Source organism: Kogia breviceps, chromosome 14, assembly GCF_026419965.1.
Source record: "Kogia breviceps isolate mKogBre1 chromosome 14, mKogBre1 haplotype 1, whole genome shotgun sequence".
NCBI lineage: Eukaryota > Metazoa > Chordata > Mammalia > Artiodactyla > Physeteridae > Kogia > Kogia breviceps.
In genome coordinates this window covers 24,244,598-24,260,975 of record NC_081323.1, presented here as the reverse complement: position 1 = coordinate 24,260,975, position 16,378 = coordinate 24,244,598, and the positions used below count along the sequence as shown (strand labels likewise).

Sequence of the window (16,378 nt, the reverse complement as noted above, 5' to 3'; positions counted from 1 at the left end):
CACGGCCCTAGCCACTCCGCGGCATGTGGGATCTTCCTAGACCGGGGCACGAACCCATGTCCTCTGCATCGGCAGGTGGACTCTCAACCACTGCACCACCAGGGAAGCCCTATGTTTGTGTTTTTAATCTGTCATTCGAATTCATAGAAGTAGGATGTAGCTCAATTTCAACACTTATTGACAAAGCCCCAGTTGTTGGTAGGAAGGGAATTACAGGCTGAAGAGAATTATAGGTTAATTTTAATTTTTTCTACTAAAATGGAAGCAAATGTATGATTTATCAACAAATGGATTTTAAAATAATATAGTGTATTTGGTTTGTATATTAAAGTGTAGTTCAAAATATAACCAGTTGTTATCTCATCAAATATAGACAAATTGCTTTCATTACCTAACATTTGGAATTCTTGCATTTTTTCTCTTAGAGAAACAAACCTGTAACTAAAACAAGTTTTATTTCTGAATGGTGAGATGAGACATTTGAAATGATAAGCTCTTTTCTTCACATGATACGTGCTTATGTGAACAGTATTTATTCCTAATAAATGACAAAACAAATTAGCTATACCTATATTATTCTTTAACATGGATTTTTGAAGTTCTAGGGCATCTTGATGTGCTTTATGATTTTGAGCAAATGAATGAAACTTAAGAATTTACTGAAGGTCATCTTGAAACCTATTTGCCGAAGTATCATTCTAATGTTCCTCATCTGTATTTATTTCAACATCGTTTCTTAGACTTCATTTTTAATTAGTGCCCCATGAGAGATTTGATCTAAATTAAACAATATGTGAGTAACATTTTTTTAAAAAACAAATCTTCAAAAGGGCACAGCCTCCAGTAGCGACTGGAGATGTTCAGAATAATAGACTGAATACTTATTTACTTTCTACCAACTATCTGTGCTCACAATAAATGTACTTTAGGGCTCTTGAGCTGATAACGACATGAACTCCTTACTGGTGTAAAAGTTAAGAAAAAAGAAACTCTCCTTGTAGCCCTATATGGTAGTGCTATTCTTAAGCCCAGATGTTCGGGGGAACATAGCTCAAGATCTTCTGAATTTTTAAGTTGCAGCAGATTGGCCTGCAATTTTAACACAGCTTCCATTGTTGGGTAGCAGGCTTTCCAGACTTCTCTCAAGATTTGAATTGAAATAATTTAAGTATACCATCTTTGATGGTATACTTTATCATCTCTCAAAGTAGAATTAAATTTATTAACCCTTTTAATCCATCCCCATTATGATTTCCCAAATGACTAACAGAGAAATGTGCTCCTTTTAAAAAATATATATTTTATTTATTTATATTTTTGGATGCGTTGGGTCTTCGTTGCTGTGCGAGGGCTTTTCTCTAGTTGCAGTGAGTGGGGGCTGCTCTTCTTTGTGGCACGCAGGCTTCTCTTTGCGGTGGATTCTCTTATTGCAGAGCACGGGCTCTAGGCGTGCAGGCTTCAGTAGTTGTGGCTTGTGGGCTCTAGGCGTGCGGGCTTCAGTAGTTGTGGCTCGTGGGCTTTAGAGTGCAAGCTCAGTAGTTGTGGCACACAGGCTTAGTTGCTCCACGGCATGTGCAATCTTCCTAGACCAGGGATTGAACCCATGTCGCCTGCATTGGCAGGCAGATTCTTAACCGCTGCGCCACCAGGGAAGCCCCGAGAAATGTGTTCTTAATATACCTTCTCCTGAAAGTAACATCTGAAAGTTTTGAAAGAGAATGAATACATTGTACAAAAAAGAAAAGGCAGTGATAAGGTGAAAGTTTCTTAGTTTGTTTAAAATACCTGTCACTGGGAATTCCCTGGTGGTCCAGTGGTTAGGACTCTGCACTTCCACTGCAGGGGGCATGGGTTTGATCCCTGGTCAGGGAGCAAATTCTAGAATTTGTCTTATAACCTTGAACCATAGGACTATGGTAGGTTATATAGTGTTCCTGTTTTTCTAATTGAAATAGTTTTTATAAAGTTTATTGCAAATTCAAATTTCTATTCTGTATTGGCATTTAAGTAAGGTCTGGAAGAGTCTTTATTTGACAGTTGTCCTGGACACTTTGCCTCTAACAGTGTGAAACTTGGGGTAATATAATCCTCAAATCATTAAGTAGCTGACCAAGTAACTTCTTAATATAAATTTTAATGACAGATTTTTGTTCAGATTACAGTCTGCCACCGACTGACTGTGTGATCTTGGGCAATTTGCTTAACCTCTCTGAATATCGGCTTCTATATCTGAAGATGGGAGTGGTAATTCTCATCTCAGGGTTGCTGTGAAGATTAAATGAAATAATCCTAAGCTCAGCATACTACCTGACATAAAATAAGGATTTAATTTATAAATTCACTTTTTTTTTTTTTTTTGCGGTACGCGAGCCTCTCACTGTTGTGGCCTCTCCCGTTGCGGAGCACAGGCTCCGGACACGCAGGCTCAGCAGCCATGGCTCATGGGCCTCGCCGCTCTGCGGCATGTGGGATCTTCCTGGACCGGGGCATGAACCTGTGTTCCCTGCATCAGCAGGCAGATTTTCAACCATTGTGCCACCAGGGAAGCCCTAAATTCACTTTTTTGTACTACGAAAGTAAAACCGATTTTTCAATGGTTTGTAGCGTGGTGATGAGCAGTTTTACTTCTGTTGATGATATACATGCATGAAATTGCCCCTATAGTTCAGTGACAAGTGAAGATGACCATAGGCAGTATTGGTTGTACGGTAAACTGTAAGGTGTGCAGTGAGAAGATTTTAATTATAATTTATTTACGATCTTGTTGTGATATTTAAGGAAATTTTTTTTTCACCTTTTTTTTTCGCCTGTAGTATCGTCACCCCTGTGAGTAAATTACATTTTCGTGTGTGGAGTCACCAGACACTGAAATCTGATGTTTTGTTGGGAACTGCTGCATTAGATATCTATGAAACATTAAAGTCAAACAATATGAAACGTATGTATGTATGTAAAAACAATAGAATACGCTCAGCTTTTGTTTTTCTGCAAGAAATTCATATGCCAAATGTGGAGAAACTATTTTCACTGTTTGTTTTTAGGTTTACTTGGTTATGATATTAATAGGGAGATGAATCTTGAACTGTAATGCATTCTGAGTAACCGTGGTTTGGCCATTCATTTTGGATCTGATATTTTAAATAAATATTTATTTAGTAAATAGGTATTTATTGAAGGCTATATACTCAATTATGGAAAACAAAAATATAGAGCAGAGCTGAAGGAAAAATGTAATCTCACTACAGAGAGACAAATATGGTTAATATTTTGACATTTCCTTTTCAAATGCTTACTTTAAAAACTTCCTCGTTTTAGATGGTTGTGGTTTTATTTATACATGTATATCTCTATCTTTAGATATCTATATATACTATGGATACATAAAAACTTGAAACATGCATATTTTAATTAATATATCATGATTTTAAAACATATTTAATCCCTTGAGTATCTAAAACATACTTCTAAGAATTTTATTTCTCATTTAGGATTTATGAGATGAAAATTCATTCTTAAATTATGTTTTCATTCAATATAAGTCAGGTATATATTGCTGAGTAGTCTTACTTGTCCTGCTGGCTCATTTTGTAAAAGAGAATGAATATAATAAGTGAAATGATTAAGCTATTTAGTATCTTACATTGTGGATATTAACCGTTAGGAAATTTTGTTCTATTTTTTAAATGTTTTTGGCGTCAAAAGGCCTGAAACCTTGGGTGAAGTGTATTAAAACAAATTGTGTAAACATACATGTAAAGTTTTTCTGACAGTTTTGTTTTCAACAGTTAAGAGTTAAAGGGAAAAAAGTGACCATTTTCTATAATTTTATTCTTTTCCAGTTGAGGAAGTAGTTGTGACTTTACAGCTTGTAGGTGACAAAGAACCAACAGAGACAATAGGAGATTTGTCAGTTTGTCTCGATGGGCTGCAGCTAGAGTCTGATGTTGTTGCTAATGGTGAAACTACATGTTCAGAAAGTAAGTAATCACTTCTTATATAGGGTCTTTAATGATTCTTCTTACATTAGCCACTATAGTATGTTGTGATTATTGCTGTTCTTTTCCACATTAAAGAAATTATTTTATTTCCCTTTTAAAAGGAGACATTTTTCATTTTAAACTTTTAGTGCATTGTTTCTATGAGGAAAACATTTTCCTGTAAGTTGAAAAGCTAGCCAGGTGAAAGCCACATTACAGTTGGCCCTATGAATGATGAATTGATTTATAAATTATCTGTTCTGTAGGCCGACAGTGGCAGTTAGTATGGCACATTTGATGCTACACCTTCTCCAGTGCTAATGGCAGACATAGTTTACTCTCTGTAGCAGTGTCTGATTGAGTATAAATTTGACTCAAAATCCTTCTTAGTACTGTACCAGACAAGCCAGTAACAAGCTGGAATCCATTTGCCATTCCTCTTCCATTTTTGTAGGCTACATTTATTGAGATGTCTTTGAGTTATAATAATGACAGAACCAATTCTTTATATGTATGCTGATATATTTTACAGTTTATGATTTACTGGTGTTAAAGGAAATAAATATGAGCTGTAATTAAAAGAAGTTGGATAGCACCTGAGTTAGTGCCTGCACAGCTAGCATGCTTAATTAAAACCACTTCTCAGTGGATTCCCTTTAGATATTTCCAACCCTTACTAATGTGCTAATAAGTGTATTTTCACTTGAAACAGATTGTAGAGGCCCCAAGACAAAGCTCATATTAATGGTCTCTTTGATTAGTCTGACAAAGATCTTTTTGTTTACTTAGAAACTGCCTTATGAAACATTTTGCAGTTGTCAGGTGCTGCTGTACTTCTGTTCCTACTTTGCAAGACTTCCTACTTCCTTTCTAACTCATGACCCTTTTTAATAGCAGAACCTCTAAGATAGTCCTGGCGTGTCTTCCAGTTTGGTTCTTTGGGGTTAATGAGGGTAGAAAGAAACTTCTGAATTGGTTATACTGCTTCAGAGTTGACATGTTCATCTTAATTGACTTATTCACAGGAACTCTGTAATAGTTACATTTTTCTATAAATTGGAATTCAGGAAGGTAATAAAAGTTAAGTTACATTGTTAAACTGCTCTAAAACCTCAGTATTTATAGCTTCCTAAGTTTTTTTTCCTACAAATTGAAACTGCTACTAATGCAGAATATTTAATAATTAACAAAAGTAAAGCATGTCAGCCTTCATATTTCAGAGTAGACTCTAAACTGCATATTATACTTATGACTTTACTGTTTGTTTCCTACATAAGTGGACATGTCTGTGTAACCAGTTTTTGACTCAAGTAGGAAAATAATTTACAGAATTTAATCTCATTCTTTGAAGTAAAGAGAGGTTTTAACTGGGAAGTCACAGTGGATTTTAGGGCTAGAGTTGCCACATACAGTAGCTGCCATTTGTTTAATGTTTACCATGTGCCAGGCACTGTGTTGGTATGTTTTGCTGTACAGCAAAAACTAATACAACATTTTAAATCAACTATACTCCAATAAAAAATTAATTTAAAAAACAAACGTTTTTGTGGAAGAACTCATGGGATTTTAGATTTTAATATTTTTGGTTAATTTAAAAATAATGCTTATAAAAAGAAATCTGTCTGAATTTTGGTATTAAAAGTCACCAAATAATAGCTTGTTATATGTTTAGATATACTGCGAAGATTTTTCTGATAAGATAGCATTATCTCTTTTGATAGTTAAAATTTTCATTTTTTTTGGTAGATAAAATTTTCATTCTTTTTGGTGGATAAATTTTCTAAAAATGGCAGTTATATAAGTAAACTCTTTTTCAGGTGAAACAGATTTTACTCACTATGTTTGTTTGTTCTTCTCACTTCAAGCTTTATTTAAAAACTAGAGAGCTTGGGCTTCCCTGGTGGCGCAGTGGTTGAGAGTCCGCCTGCCGATGCAGGGGTCACGGGTTCGTGCCCTGGTCCGGGAAGATCCCACATGCCGCGGAGCAGCTGGGCCCGTGAGCCATGGCCGCTGGGCCTGCGCGTCCGGAGCCTGTGCTCCGCAACGGGAGAGGCCACAGCAGTGAGAGGCCCGCATACAGCAAAAAAAAAAAACAAACAACAACAAAAAAAAAACTGGAGAGCTTTATGTTCCCATTCTACCTCCCCTACCACTGTCTTCACTCAGGGAACAAGTTTAATATCCCAACTGAGAGTGTCATTTGTAACATTTTCTTTGATACTCTTTCTTATTTTTCTGTTTAGGAAGTAATTACATAATTTGTCTTGATGTTTTCCTTTTCTTAAGTACAGAGTTAATCTGCTTTTATGAGTCTTTGGGAAGAAGAAGGCTTTATTTAATTTGCTAGTTAGGTAGACTTATTGTAGCTCTCTGATCTAAATTAACCTAACAGATTGAGAGTAGGTAGTTGTTCATTTCTGCAAGAACTTCCCATTCATGTATTTTGACTTCTTGGGTGGGTGGTGGTGGCTGATTGTTAGTTTAACACCTGTCTTCCCAAATATGGCATTCAACAAGAAACACTGAAAAGTATCATCATCAAAGGCATTAGTTTTCCTAAAGAGAAATAAAAGTCTTATTTTACTTTTAAATTTATGATAATAAAATAGGAACTTTTTTTTTTGTTTGTTTTTTTTTTTGGTACGCGGGCCTCTTACTGTTGTGGCCTCTCCCGTTGCGGAGCACAGGCTCCGGACACGCAGGCCCAGCAGCCATGGCTCACGGGCCCAGCCGCTCCGCAGCATGTGGGATCTCCCAGACCGGGGCACAAACCCGTGTCCCCTGCATTGGCAGGCAGACTCTCAACCACTGCGCCACCAGGGAAGCCCCAAAATAGGAACGTATTCTTTAAAGATCTTTATTCTTTACCATGGGTACTCAGGAAATGTATTTTAAATTAATTTGGGGTTAGTTTTTGGCATATGTGACCTCCGGTTCTTATTGTGTATGTTCCATTTTGTTTTGATTTTATCTCATTCTTTCCCAGTCTTTCTCATTAAACTCTAGTTTTTGTGGTTTCTTTTGATTTTAGGGTAGGTCATTTTCATGTGTGATTATATCTATAATGTTTCTTTTCAGTAAAATAAATTCTAAGAAACTAGATGAAGTTTTTTGCTATACCAAATATTATTTGAAATTACTATACCTCCGCTAGGTCTGGGTACCAACTAATTATTTTATAGAGAGAAACTTTGCTGTAATGGTATTTTTTAAAGTTTGACTTATATTTGATTATTTTAAATGTTTGCTCAGAATATTAACTAACATCACAAAAAAGCCAGTAAAACTTCTTTACACACTTATGTTTTTTAAATATTTATCAGTGCTACTTTAAAAATGGAAGTATTGGGAATTCCCTTGTGGTCCAGTGGATAGGACTTGGTGCTCTCACTGCCAGGGACCCGGGTTTGATCTTAAGAATTAGAATATGAACAATATCATTGCATCCACCTGTGTTCTCCTCCCTATATCAATCCTTGTCTTTCCCCTAGCGATAATCACTATTCTGAACTTTGAATTTATCATTTCCTTGCTTTAAATTTTTTTTTAACATATGCATGTGTCCTTTTGCGCTCTATGAAAATATTAGTGTTGCCCTTTAAGATTTATCCATTTTGTGTCTATAACTCACTTATTTTCATGGCTGTATAATTATCCATTGGGTGAATATACCACAGTTTATCCATTTTTATGTCAAAGGACATTTGGGCTCTTCCCAGTTTTTTGCCATAATGAACATAAGTGATACATTGAACATTTTTGTATTTATATGTCTCCTGGTACATAGGTTGAAGGGTCTTTATAGGCTGTATACTTGGGAGTGGGATTGCTAGGATATGACACAAGTGCATTTTCAGCTTTACAACATTTATTGTTTCTTCAACTATGCTTCTTTTTTGTTATTCTTTTAATTTTGATGAAATTTACAAAATAGATACTTAACCTTATAAAGTGTACAGTTCATTGGCATTTAGTGTATTCACAGTGATGTGTATCCGCTACCTCTCATCTCATAACTTTCTCATCAACCCCCAAAACCAAACCATTATCCATTAAGTAATCACTCCCTATTCCCCCTCCCCTCCATCTCCTGGTAACCACTGATATGTCTCTATGGATTTGCCTCTTCTGAGTGTATCATAAAAAAGGAATCATATAGTATGTGACCTTTTGTGTCTGGATTCTTTTGCTTAGCATATTGGTTTTGTTTGTTTTGGCAACGCTGTGCCTCTTGTGGGATCTCAGTTCCCCGACCAGGGATTGAACCTGGGCCACAACAGTGAGAGCGCAGAGTCCTAACCATTGGTCTGCCAGGGAATTCCCTGGATAATATTTCATTGTGTGTATATATGCCACAATTTTTTTTTATCCGTTTGTCCACTAATGGACATTTGCCTTATTTCCACCTTTTGGCTCTTAATGAATTATAAATAATGCTGCTATAAACGTTTGTGTCCAAGTTTCTTTGTGCATGTCTTGGATATATACCTAGGAGTGGAATTGCTGATGCTTGTTTTTGATAGTTTCTTATTTCTTGCTTGTTAGTTTTCTTTTGATAAGTAGGTTTTTTATATTCTCCATTTGAAAATTCCAGTATCAGAAATATTTGGGGATATAAATGTTTTGACTCTCCTTCATTGAGGTTTGTTTTCTTATATGTTATGGCTCTTTGATTGCCAGTTTATATTTGATCTTAGTCTGGGGGAATCTTAAGGGCCTAATAAGTTGGGGATTCTTTGGCCAGAGAAAATTTCTTTTGCTTCTGTTAGTGCCAGATGTGTCACCTACCTGGGAATACTTTAGCTCCTTTCCAGGATCCCCAGCCTAATGTGAATGTCTCTGGTTCAGCCCCCTCACCTTGTTTCTGATCCACCTCAGAGCCCTCAGGGTAACCCTGTCTTTCACCTTTGCTTACTGCACCCTGTTCTTGCTCTAGTATCAGTTCACTTGTTTGTTCATTTTGCTTTTGAGATTGCTAGGCACCCAGGTAGTAGAAATAGTGTGTTAAATTGCTTCCTCTAAAAGCTGGTTCTTCTGTGGCAGGAGGATCCTTTTCAGTAGAATAGAAGAGATCTTTGTTGATCTTCTAACAAAGTATCCTCTGGGTAAAATGTGTATTTAGAAATCTGATCAGGTTTTTTTTTTTAGGAGGAAATTTGGATTGGGAATACTTTTAAACAGCAGTATGTTTATAAAACGCCAATTTAAGTACAGCCTTTTTCCTCTTCTTGGGCATTCATTGTATAAGTGTTGGATAGATTTATATTTTTTAACTGTTCTCTTGTTGAAAGCACAAGATTAGATCTAAATAATTTATGTCATAAATTTCATAGTTATGGCTTTACTCTGTGTTGAAGTGAAATAAAAGATTGAACAAAAATAACCCTTGTTCGAACTTTGAAATGTAAATGTCAGGAAACAATAATAGTTAATATTTATGGCGTGCTTATATGTGCTGGGCACTGTTCTAAATGTTCAATTTTCACAACTGTTCTATGAAGTAGGCATCATTATTGTTCCCATTTTATACACGAGGTAAAAGGCACAGGAAAATCAATCGTATTTCTCTAAGATCACAAAGTTAGTACATGTTGAACCTAGGATACAGACCCAGGCAGTCTGGCCTCAGTCCATGTCATTAAATACGTACTATGCTTCACTGTAGTAAATGGTAAAGTTTAGAAGTAGCGATTATTGGTAGAGTTAAATGGATTATTTCAAATTGTCTTCTTATTTTTTGAAAAAAGTGGAACACTGATTGACTGATTTTAATAACTTACGATATTTTGTTTTGGTTTTCTGATTTCATTTATGTCATTTATCAGCTATTTTAGGGGAATATATTCCATATAAAAATAATTCTTATAAAATTGAAGCATACCATTTTCAGCCAAAATGTATTTCATTGTACCGTGTTTTTTAAAACCATTTTTAACAGCTTTATTGACATGTATTTTATATGTCATAAAATTTACCTATTTCAAGTGTGTTAATTTAATGATTTTTAGTAATTTAATGGAATGATCTATAATAATCATTTAGTGTAAATCAGATTTAGAACATTTTCATTCGCTAGTAAGATCCCTCCTGCTTATTCACAGGAAATCCCATTTTGACCTCTAGCCTACAACAACCACTAATCTATTTTCTGTCTCTAAAAATTCATCTTTTCTGGACATTTTATGTAAATGGAATTATAACAATATGTAGTCTTTGTGTCAGGCTTCTTTCACTTAGCATAATGTTTTTTCACGTTTATCAGTGACATAGCATGTTTCAGTAGTTTGTTCCTTTTTATTACTGAAGAGTTTTCCATTGCATAGGTATACCACATTTTATCTATCTATCTGTACCATTTCTTAAAAATGTAACATTTCTAGATAAGAAACTTGCCAACCTTGCTGAGTATGATATAGTAGTAGTATAGTGGTGACTCAGCATCTTTTTAATGAATTAATTAATTAATTATGCTTTGGAGTAATATAGTGATGATTTCACTGTTTGAAACTAGAGACTGTATTTAGGGACTATTATTCTTTAGCTAAATGGACCTAGACTGTTAAACTTGAGTTCTTTTTGCATTTCATAGTTTTTTAAACTTCTCTATATACTGTTTTTGCTGCAATCCATGTGCCTACCTCTAGTAGCCTCCTTCTATCACTTGTATAATACACAGGCCCTTACTGAATCCTAAGGATATTTCCCATGAATAAAATTTGAAGGAAGTGTGAATGTTGTGGCATTCATTTTGGCCACTTTGAGATCCATTTGTGCCTTTCCTATTCTTGAAGCTATTTTCAAGACCTTTGCATAAGAAAGATTTTACTGATTTTTCTATTTTCAGAATCTATTTTATCATTGTCCTGCTGGTGATTAGCACTATTTTGGAGAGGTAGTTGACTCCTCCCCAAAAGATGACTAAAATACATTTGAATTAGAATCAAGCATGACATATTTCAAACAAGGCAGAAGCAGCATATGAGTAATAACTAATGACTATTTAACATCTCTTACACATAATAATCATTTGCACAAAATTTTGGTAAAACTTTTCAATCACAAGCACATTTATCATATTTTCCTTTTAAATATCATGTTGGACTTTAACTCTGTTCCATTATATTCTTTACTAGAAAGATTCGGTGAAAGGTTTTGTTTACATAGCATATTTAAGAAAAAGGTGCAAACCACTTTCTGAAACTCATTTTCTGTACAACTTTTATTGTTGTTAAAGGTGCTTCACAGAATGATGATGGCTCCAGACCCAAGGATGAAACAAGGTAAGAGTTCACTTATTACATACCACAGAATGCAGAAAGAAACAAGGGAGAATGAATAAGTTTCATTGTAGTCAAAACTTTTAAATTCAGATTGATATAAAAATAAATGAGTATCAAAAATTTCAGGGCTCAAGGTAAGAAAGGAAATATTTATGGAAAATTCAATACCCTAAGCTTATATGACTGCAGTTCTCTAGAGTAGGCCAGAGATACCCAAACGCTAATACTTTTTCAGCTTATAGAAAGTGAATATGTTGGCACTTTTCCAAAGGTAGGGAAGTTCAGAATCCCAGGGTCATCAATGGACTATTTTCTTTAATAGGAAAGCTGGGCTATAATTTTTCTCACTGGGATTAAAAAGCAATAGAAAAGGTTTTTAAAATTAATAACTATCTGTAGACTGGAAGACAACTTATGCCTCTTGTGTTTCTTTTTATTTTTCACAGTTTTTTTGAAGTCATGAAATTTCCCTCATAAAGATGTTTTAATATTTCAGATTTCTTTGGTCAAATAACTTCTCTTTTGCCTAATAAATCCATACTTTTGCATTAATAAGTGAGAATGTGGTAGAATTTTATAGTGCATTGAAAGGTTCTATTTTGCCACTCTCATTTCTTTTTTGCAAAATCTTTCTTATAATACTTTATGAAACTACTCTAGACAGCTGTAAGTTTCTTGCAAAGGCATTGCTAGAGCCCTGGCTTCATGCCATTTATTTAATCAATGCTTTACATTTTCCCAAGTGAATCATTGTTCACAAATAATCTGAGGAACAGTGTCTTCTAGGTTTATGAGACTGCCAGACTAATCTTTGAGCATGTCTTTTGTGTTAAGCATGAATTCCTTTGCATTAGTCTTTTCCAGAGAGCATACCTCTGAGATGATGTGTTTGAAAAACATTTTGTAAACTGTGAAATGCTGTTTAAATGTTGCTACACAACAATTGTGGTGGTGAATCCCTTGCTTTTGTTTGCAGACTTCATAACTACAAGGCATATGAACAAGGCAAAACCTTCCCCTCCGCCCAGTCATTTAAGAAGCTTACTAAACAGCTTTAGGTTCTTTCACTTTAATTCAAACTCTGCATATATCATCAGTGTAGTCCTGTTGGTCTCCTTTCCCCCATAGCATGTCTGGATGTTCTATATTTCTCAGTTTTGTCTTGTGTCACATTCATGAATTACCAAGATGATTGGTGCCTGGCGTTCAAGATTTTGTCTTTGGATGTGCCTTCTTGACTGTTAATCTTTGATTTGTATATTTTGACCTTATTATATTAGCATCTTGGTTCTCTATCTTGGTTCTCGATCAGGTACATATGTACGGTGAGATAAGCAGGGGTTTGTAAGACTGAAGCAAAAAACAAAGCCATAGTAGCACTTAATTCGTAGCTAATTGCTTTTCACATATAATGGTGGTGATAAGTTCACACTGACAATTCTATACAGTATACAGGTTTCCATATTGGTTTTCAAAATTCATCTCAGGTTTTAGCTCCACAATCACTCATTAAAGGAACTAAAGTTAACTACCAGTGCTATTTTAGTATCACCATGTTTCTCAAGCTTCAAGTACATTAGAATCACCTGGAAGACTTGTTCAACAACAGATTGCCCAGTCACAGATTGCCAAGCCTTGTGTCCTCTTCCCAAATTGTTACATCTAGAATGGGGCCCAAGATTTGCATTTCTAACAAGTTTCCAGGTGATACTGATAGACTAGGTCCTACACTTTGAGAACCACTATTTGTGAGACATACAGGTATTTCTTAGATTTCAACAAACTATTATGGGAAATCTTTAAGTTATGTAACAACGTCTATTTCTTGAAAATCTAGGCTTGCAGAGCTTGCCAGAAATGTCACTCGATCTTAATCTCATCCTCTTTTACTTCAGAGCTGGTTTGAATCCTGTTTCTTTTTTGAACTGCTTTTACTTGTATTTATTAGAAAATGATAACATGATTTTTTAAATGTGAAACAGTCTATAAAATGTGTAAAAACTTCATGGAAGAAATGGCATTTGACCTAAGACCATTAAGCATAGTTATAATTTGGATATACATGTCTTGAGGGAATTGGATGAAGGAGTTCTAGGTGGCAAGAATGAAACAGTCATGGAGGTGGGGAAGAACACGGGTTTTATTGGAAATCTTTAGCCTCAGTATTTGGCTGAAAATAGAGTAATTGAAAGTGGGAAATGGCAGGTGGTGAATTTGAAAGTAGAATCAATCAGTATTTATTGCCTCTTACTATGTGTCAGGCAGTATGATGAACATGTTTCCTGTTATTTCAGTTAATCCTTAAATATTTTTATGAGGTAGGTATCATTTTTACAGGTTATGAGAAAACTGAGGCTCAGAAAGGGAAAGAAACTTGCCTGAGTTAATAGTGTAAGTGGCACAGTTGAACCTGGGACTGCCTTTCCTTCAGAGCCTGAGTGTGTTTTACTGTTGTCTAAAGTGGAATGCTCCACCCACCCCCCACCCCCACCATGTAAGTGCTTATCCCTCAATAAACGTTATTTTTAGTACTGCAGAGGTTGGAGCCAGATGGAGATTTTGGTTTGCAAGTATAGGCTTCTAGAATCTTTTTCTCTGGAGAGGAATGTCTTTTAAAATATTTGAACAGAGCATTGGTATGATCAAAACACCATAAGACAAATTATTTGACAGTCGTGTGTAGTTTGGATTGTATGGTGGTGGTGAAGGTGGGAAGACCTATGTGGGAACTTATTACAGTAATCCACTGAGAGATAATGAGGATTGTAACTGGAGCAGTGGTGGTAGAAGAGTAGAGAGAAAATGTGCCAGTGAAATCAGTGGGACTTAGGCATTGACTATCAAGACGCACAGGAGAGAAGAAAAGTCAAATTGCCTGCAAGGGTGGCAGAATCACCCACAGAACTAGAACATAGGAGGAAGAGTAGCTTTAGTATTGGAGAGTTAGTCTAGATCTCCTGCATTTAGCTGATAATTTGGTACCAGGGGATGAGAATGAGACAAAGATTTGAGTTTCTGATTTGGAATTATTTTAAAAGATGATCTTTGAAATTATGGAATTTGAGACCCTAGGTGAAAATGTGTGGAGAATGAAAAGTAAGAGAAGAACAGAACTATAGGGACCTATATTTAGTAAAGTGGAGGAAGAGGACAAACCAAAGAAGGAATGGTTAGAAGTGGGGAGTACAGGGCTTCCCTGGTGGCGCAGTGGTTGGGAGTCCGCCTGCCGATGCAGGGGACACGGGTTTGTGCCCTGGTCCGGGAGGATCCCACGTGCCACGGAGCGGCTGGATCCGTGAGCCATGGCCATTGAGCCTGCGCTGCGCAACGGGAGAGACCACGGCAGTGGGAGGCCAATGTACTGCAAAAAAAAAAAAACAACAAAAAACCAAAAGGTATATAAATGGGGGCTTCCCTGGTGGCGCAGTGGTTAAAAATCCACATGCCGGTGCAGGGGACACGGGTTTAGGCCCTGGTCTAGGAAGATCCAACATGCCACGGAGCGTCTAAGCCTGTGCACCACAACTACTGAGCCTGCGCTCTAGAGCCCATGAGCCACAGCTACTGAGTCTGCGTGCCATAATTACTGAAGCCCACGTGCCTAGAGCCCATGCTTTGCAACAAGAGAAGCCACTGCATTGAGAAGCCTGCACATTGCAGCAAAGAGTAGCCCCCGCTTGCCGCAACTAGAGAAAGCCCGCGCACAGCAATGAAGACCCAACGCAGCCAGAAAGGAAGGGCGGGCGGGCGGGAGGGAGGGAGGAAGGAGCAATGGGATAATATATTAAATTGTTAAAAGTATATAAATACTTTATGGTGAAATGGGCATTTTCTTATCTCTCTGGTGGAGAACAGATCAATTATTACCTTTAAAAATATTTTTTTCTTAAATTAGCAATCAATATTTCAGTTTAAAATATTTGCCTACTTTGACCCAGCTGTTCTATTCTGGCAGTCTACCTGAAGGAAATAGAAAATGTCACTCCCTTCCCTAAAAAAGATTAGATTATGATATGTCCATAAGATAGAGTATTGGGCTTCCCTGATGGCGCAGTGGTTGAGAGTCCGCCTGCCAATGCAGGGGACACGGGTTCGGGCCCCGGTCTGGGAAGATCCCACATGCCGTGGAGCGGCTGGGCCCGTGAGCCATGGCCCCTGAGCCTGTGCTTCCGGAGCCTGCGCTCTGCAACGGGAGAGGCCACAACAGTGTGAGGCCCACATACCGGAAAAAAAAAAAAAAAAAAAAAAAAAAGATAGAGTATTCTACAGTTATTAGAAATGTTTTTGGATAATTTGGGTGAAATGCCCAGTATATAATGAATAATAAAGAAACAAACTCACCCAGGATATGAAACATTGTATGATCATATACATTGTATGATCAGTCATAGCCAATGTAAAAGGACGGACAAGAGATTATCTCTTAATGGTAATAATCTCCAGAATGTACGATTGAAGGTAATTTTTATTTTATAATTAGAAATTACTTTTTATTTTGAAAACTTCTTAAAAATTAAAATGCACTAAATACATTAATTGCATAAATACCAAGGATTACAGTGAAGGAAAGGAGAATGAGAGGATAGCTAGAAGAGTAATTAAGATTGAGGAAGTGTTTTAATTATACTTGTGACTGAGAGGAACAGTCTAGAAGAAGGAAGATGATGGAAGAGAGAAGAAAGGTGTTAAATGATGGTGAAAAGTCCTAGAGCATATTATTTGTGTCCTGAAATCAAAGACCCACAAGACAAATTAGCCTTGAAGAAGTGAAGATAGATTTTCTTTTCCCCAGAGGTGGGAAACAAACAGATGAAGATATTAGTGGCATAGAGAAACTTTAAAATAGAGAAAAAAGGATAGCTGATAATCGTCATTTTAGGGAAGAGGTGGAGTCAGGGTCATCTACAAATTGGGATTAGGTATTTGAGGAGATGGGAAAACTTTTCAATGTGCAATGGGAATGTGGCCAGGAGTAGATTAGAGATGTAGAAAATGATTTTCAGGCAGTATGGATAGCCCAGTTGAAGTTGTTGAATAATGTGAACTGAAGTCCATGTCCATGTTGCCTCAGTCTTTTTGAAGTGATCAAGCTTTAGGAAAGTGAAGTTTGTCAGAATAGAA

General features: G+C 36.4%; 1 protein-coding gene across 4 annotated transcripts in view; it reads left to right on the top strand.

The window, feature by feature from the left end:
• Positions 1–16,378, top strand: part of ITCH (itchy E3 ubiquitin protein ligase) — a 120,285-nt gene that overhangs the window by 52,271 nt on the left and 51,636 nt on the right. For all 4 annotated transcript variants that reach the window (XM_059039029.2, XM_059039031.2, XM_059039030.2 and 1 more), the window contains 3 exons: positions 2,814–2,938; positions 3,840–3,977; positions 11,212–11,257. In XM_059039029.2, the coding sequence (XP_058895012.1) occupies positions 2,814–2,938; positions 3,840–3,977; positions 11,212–11,257 (309 nt within the window). The remainder of the gene's footprint in view (positions 1–2,813; positions 2,939–3,839; positions 3,978–11,211; positions 11,258–16,378) is intronic.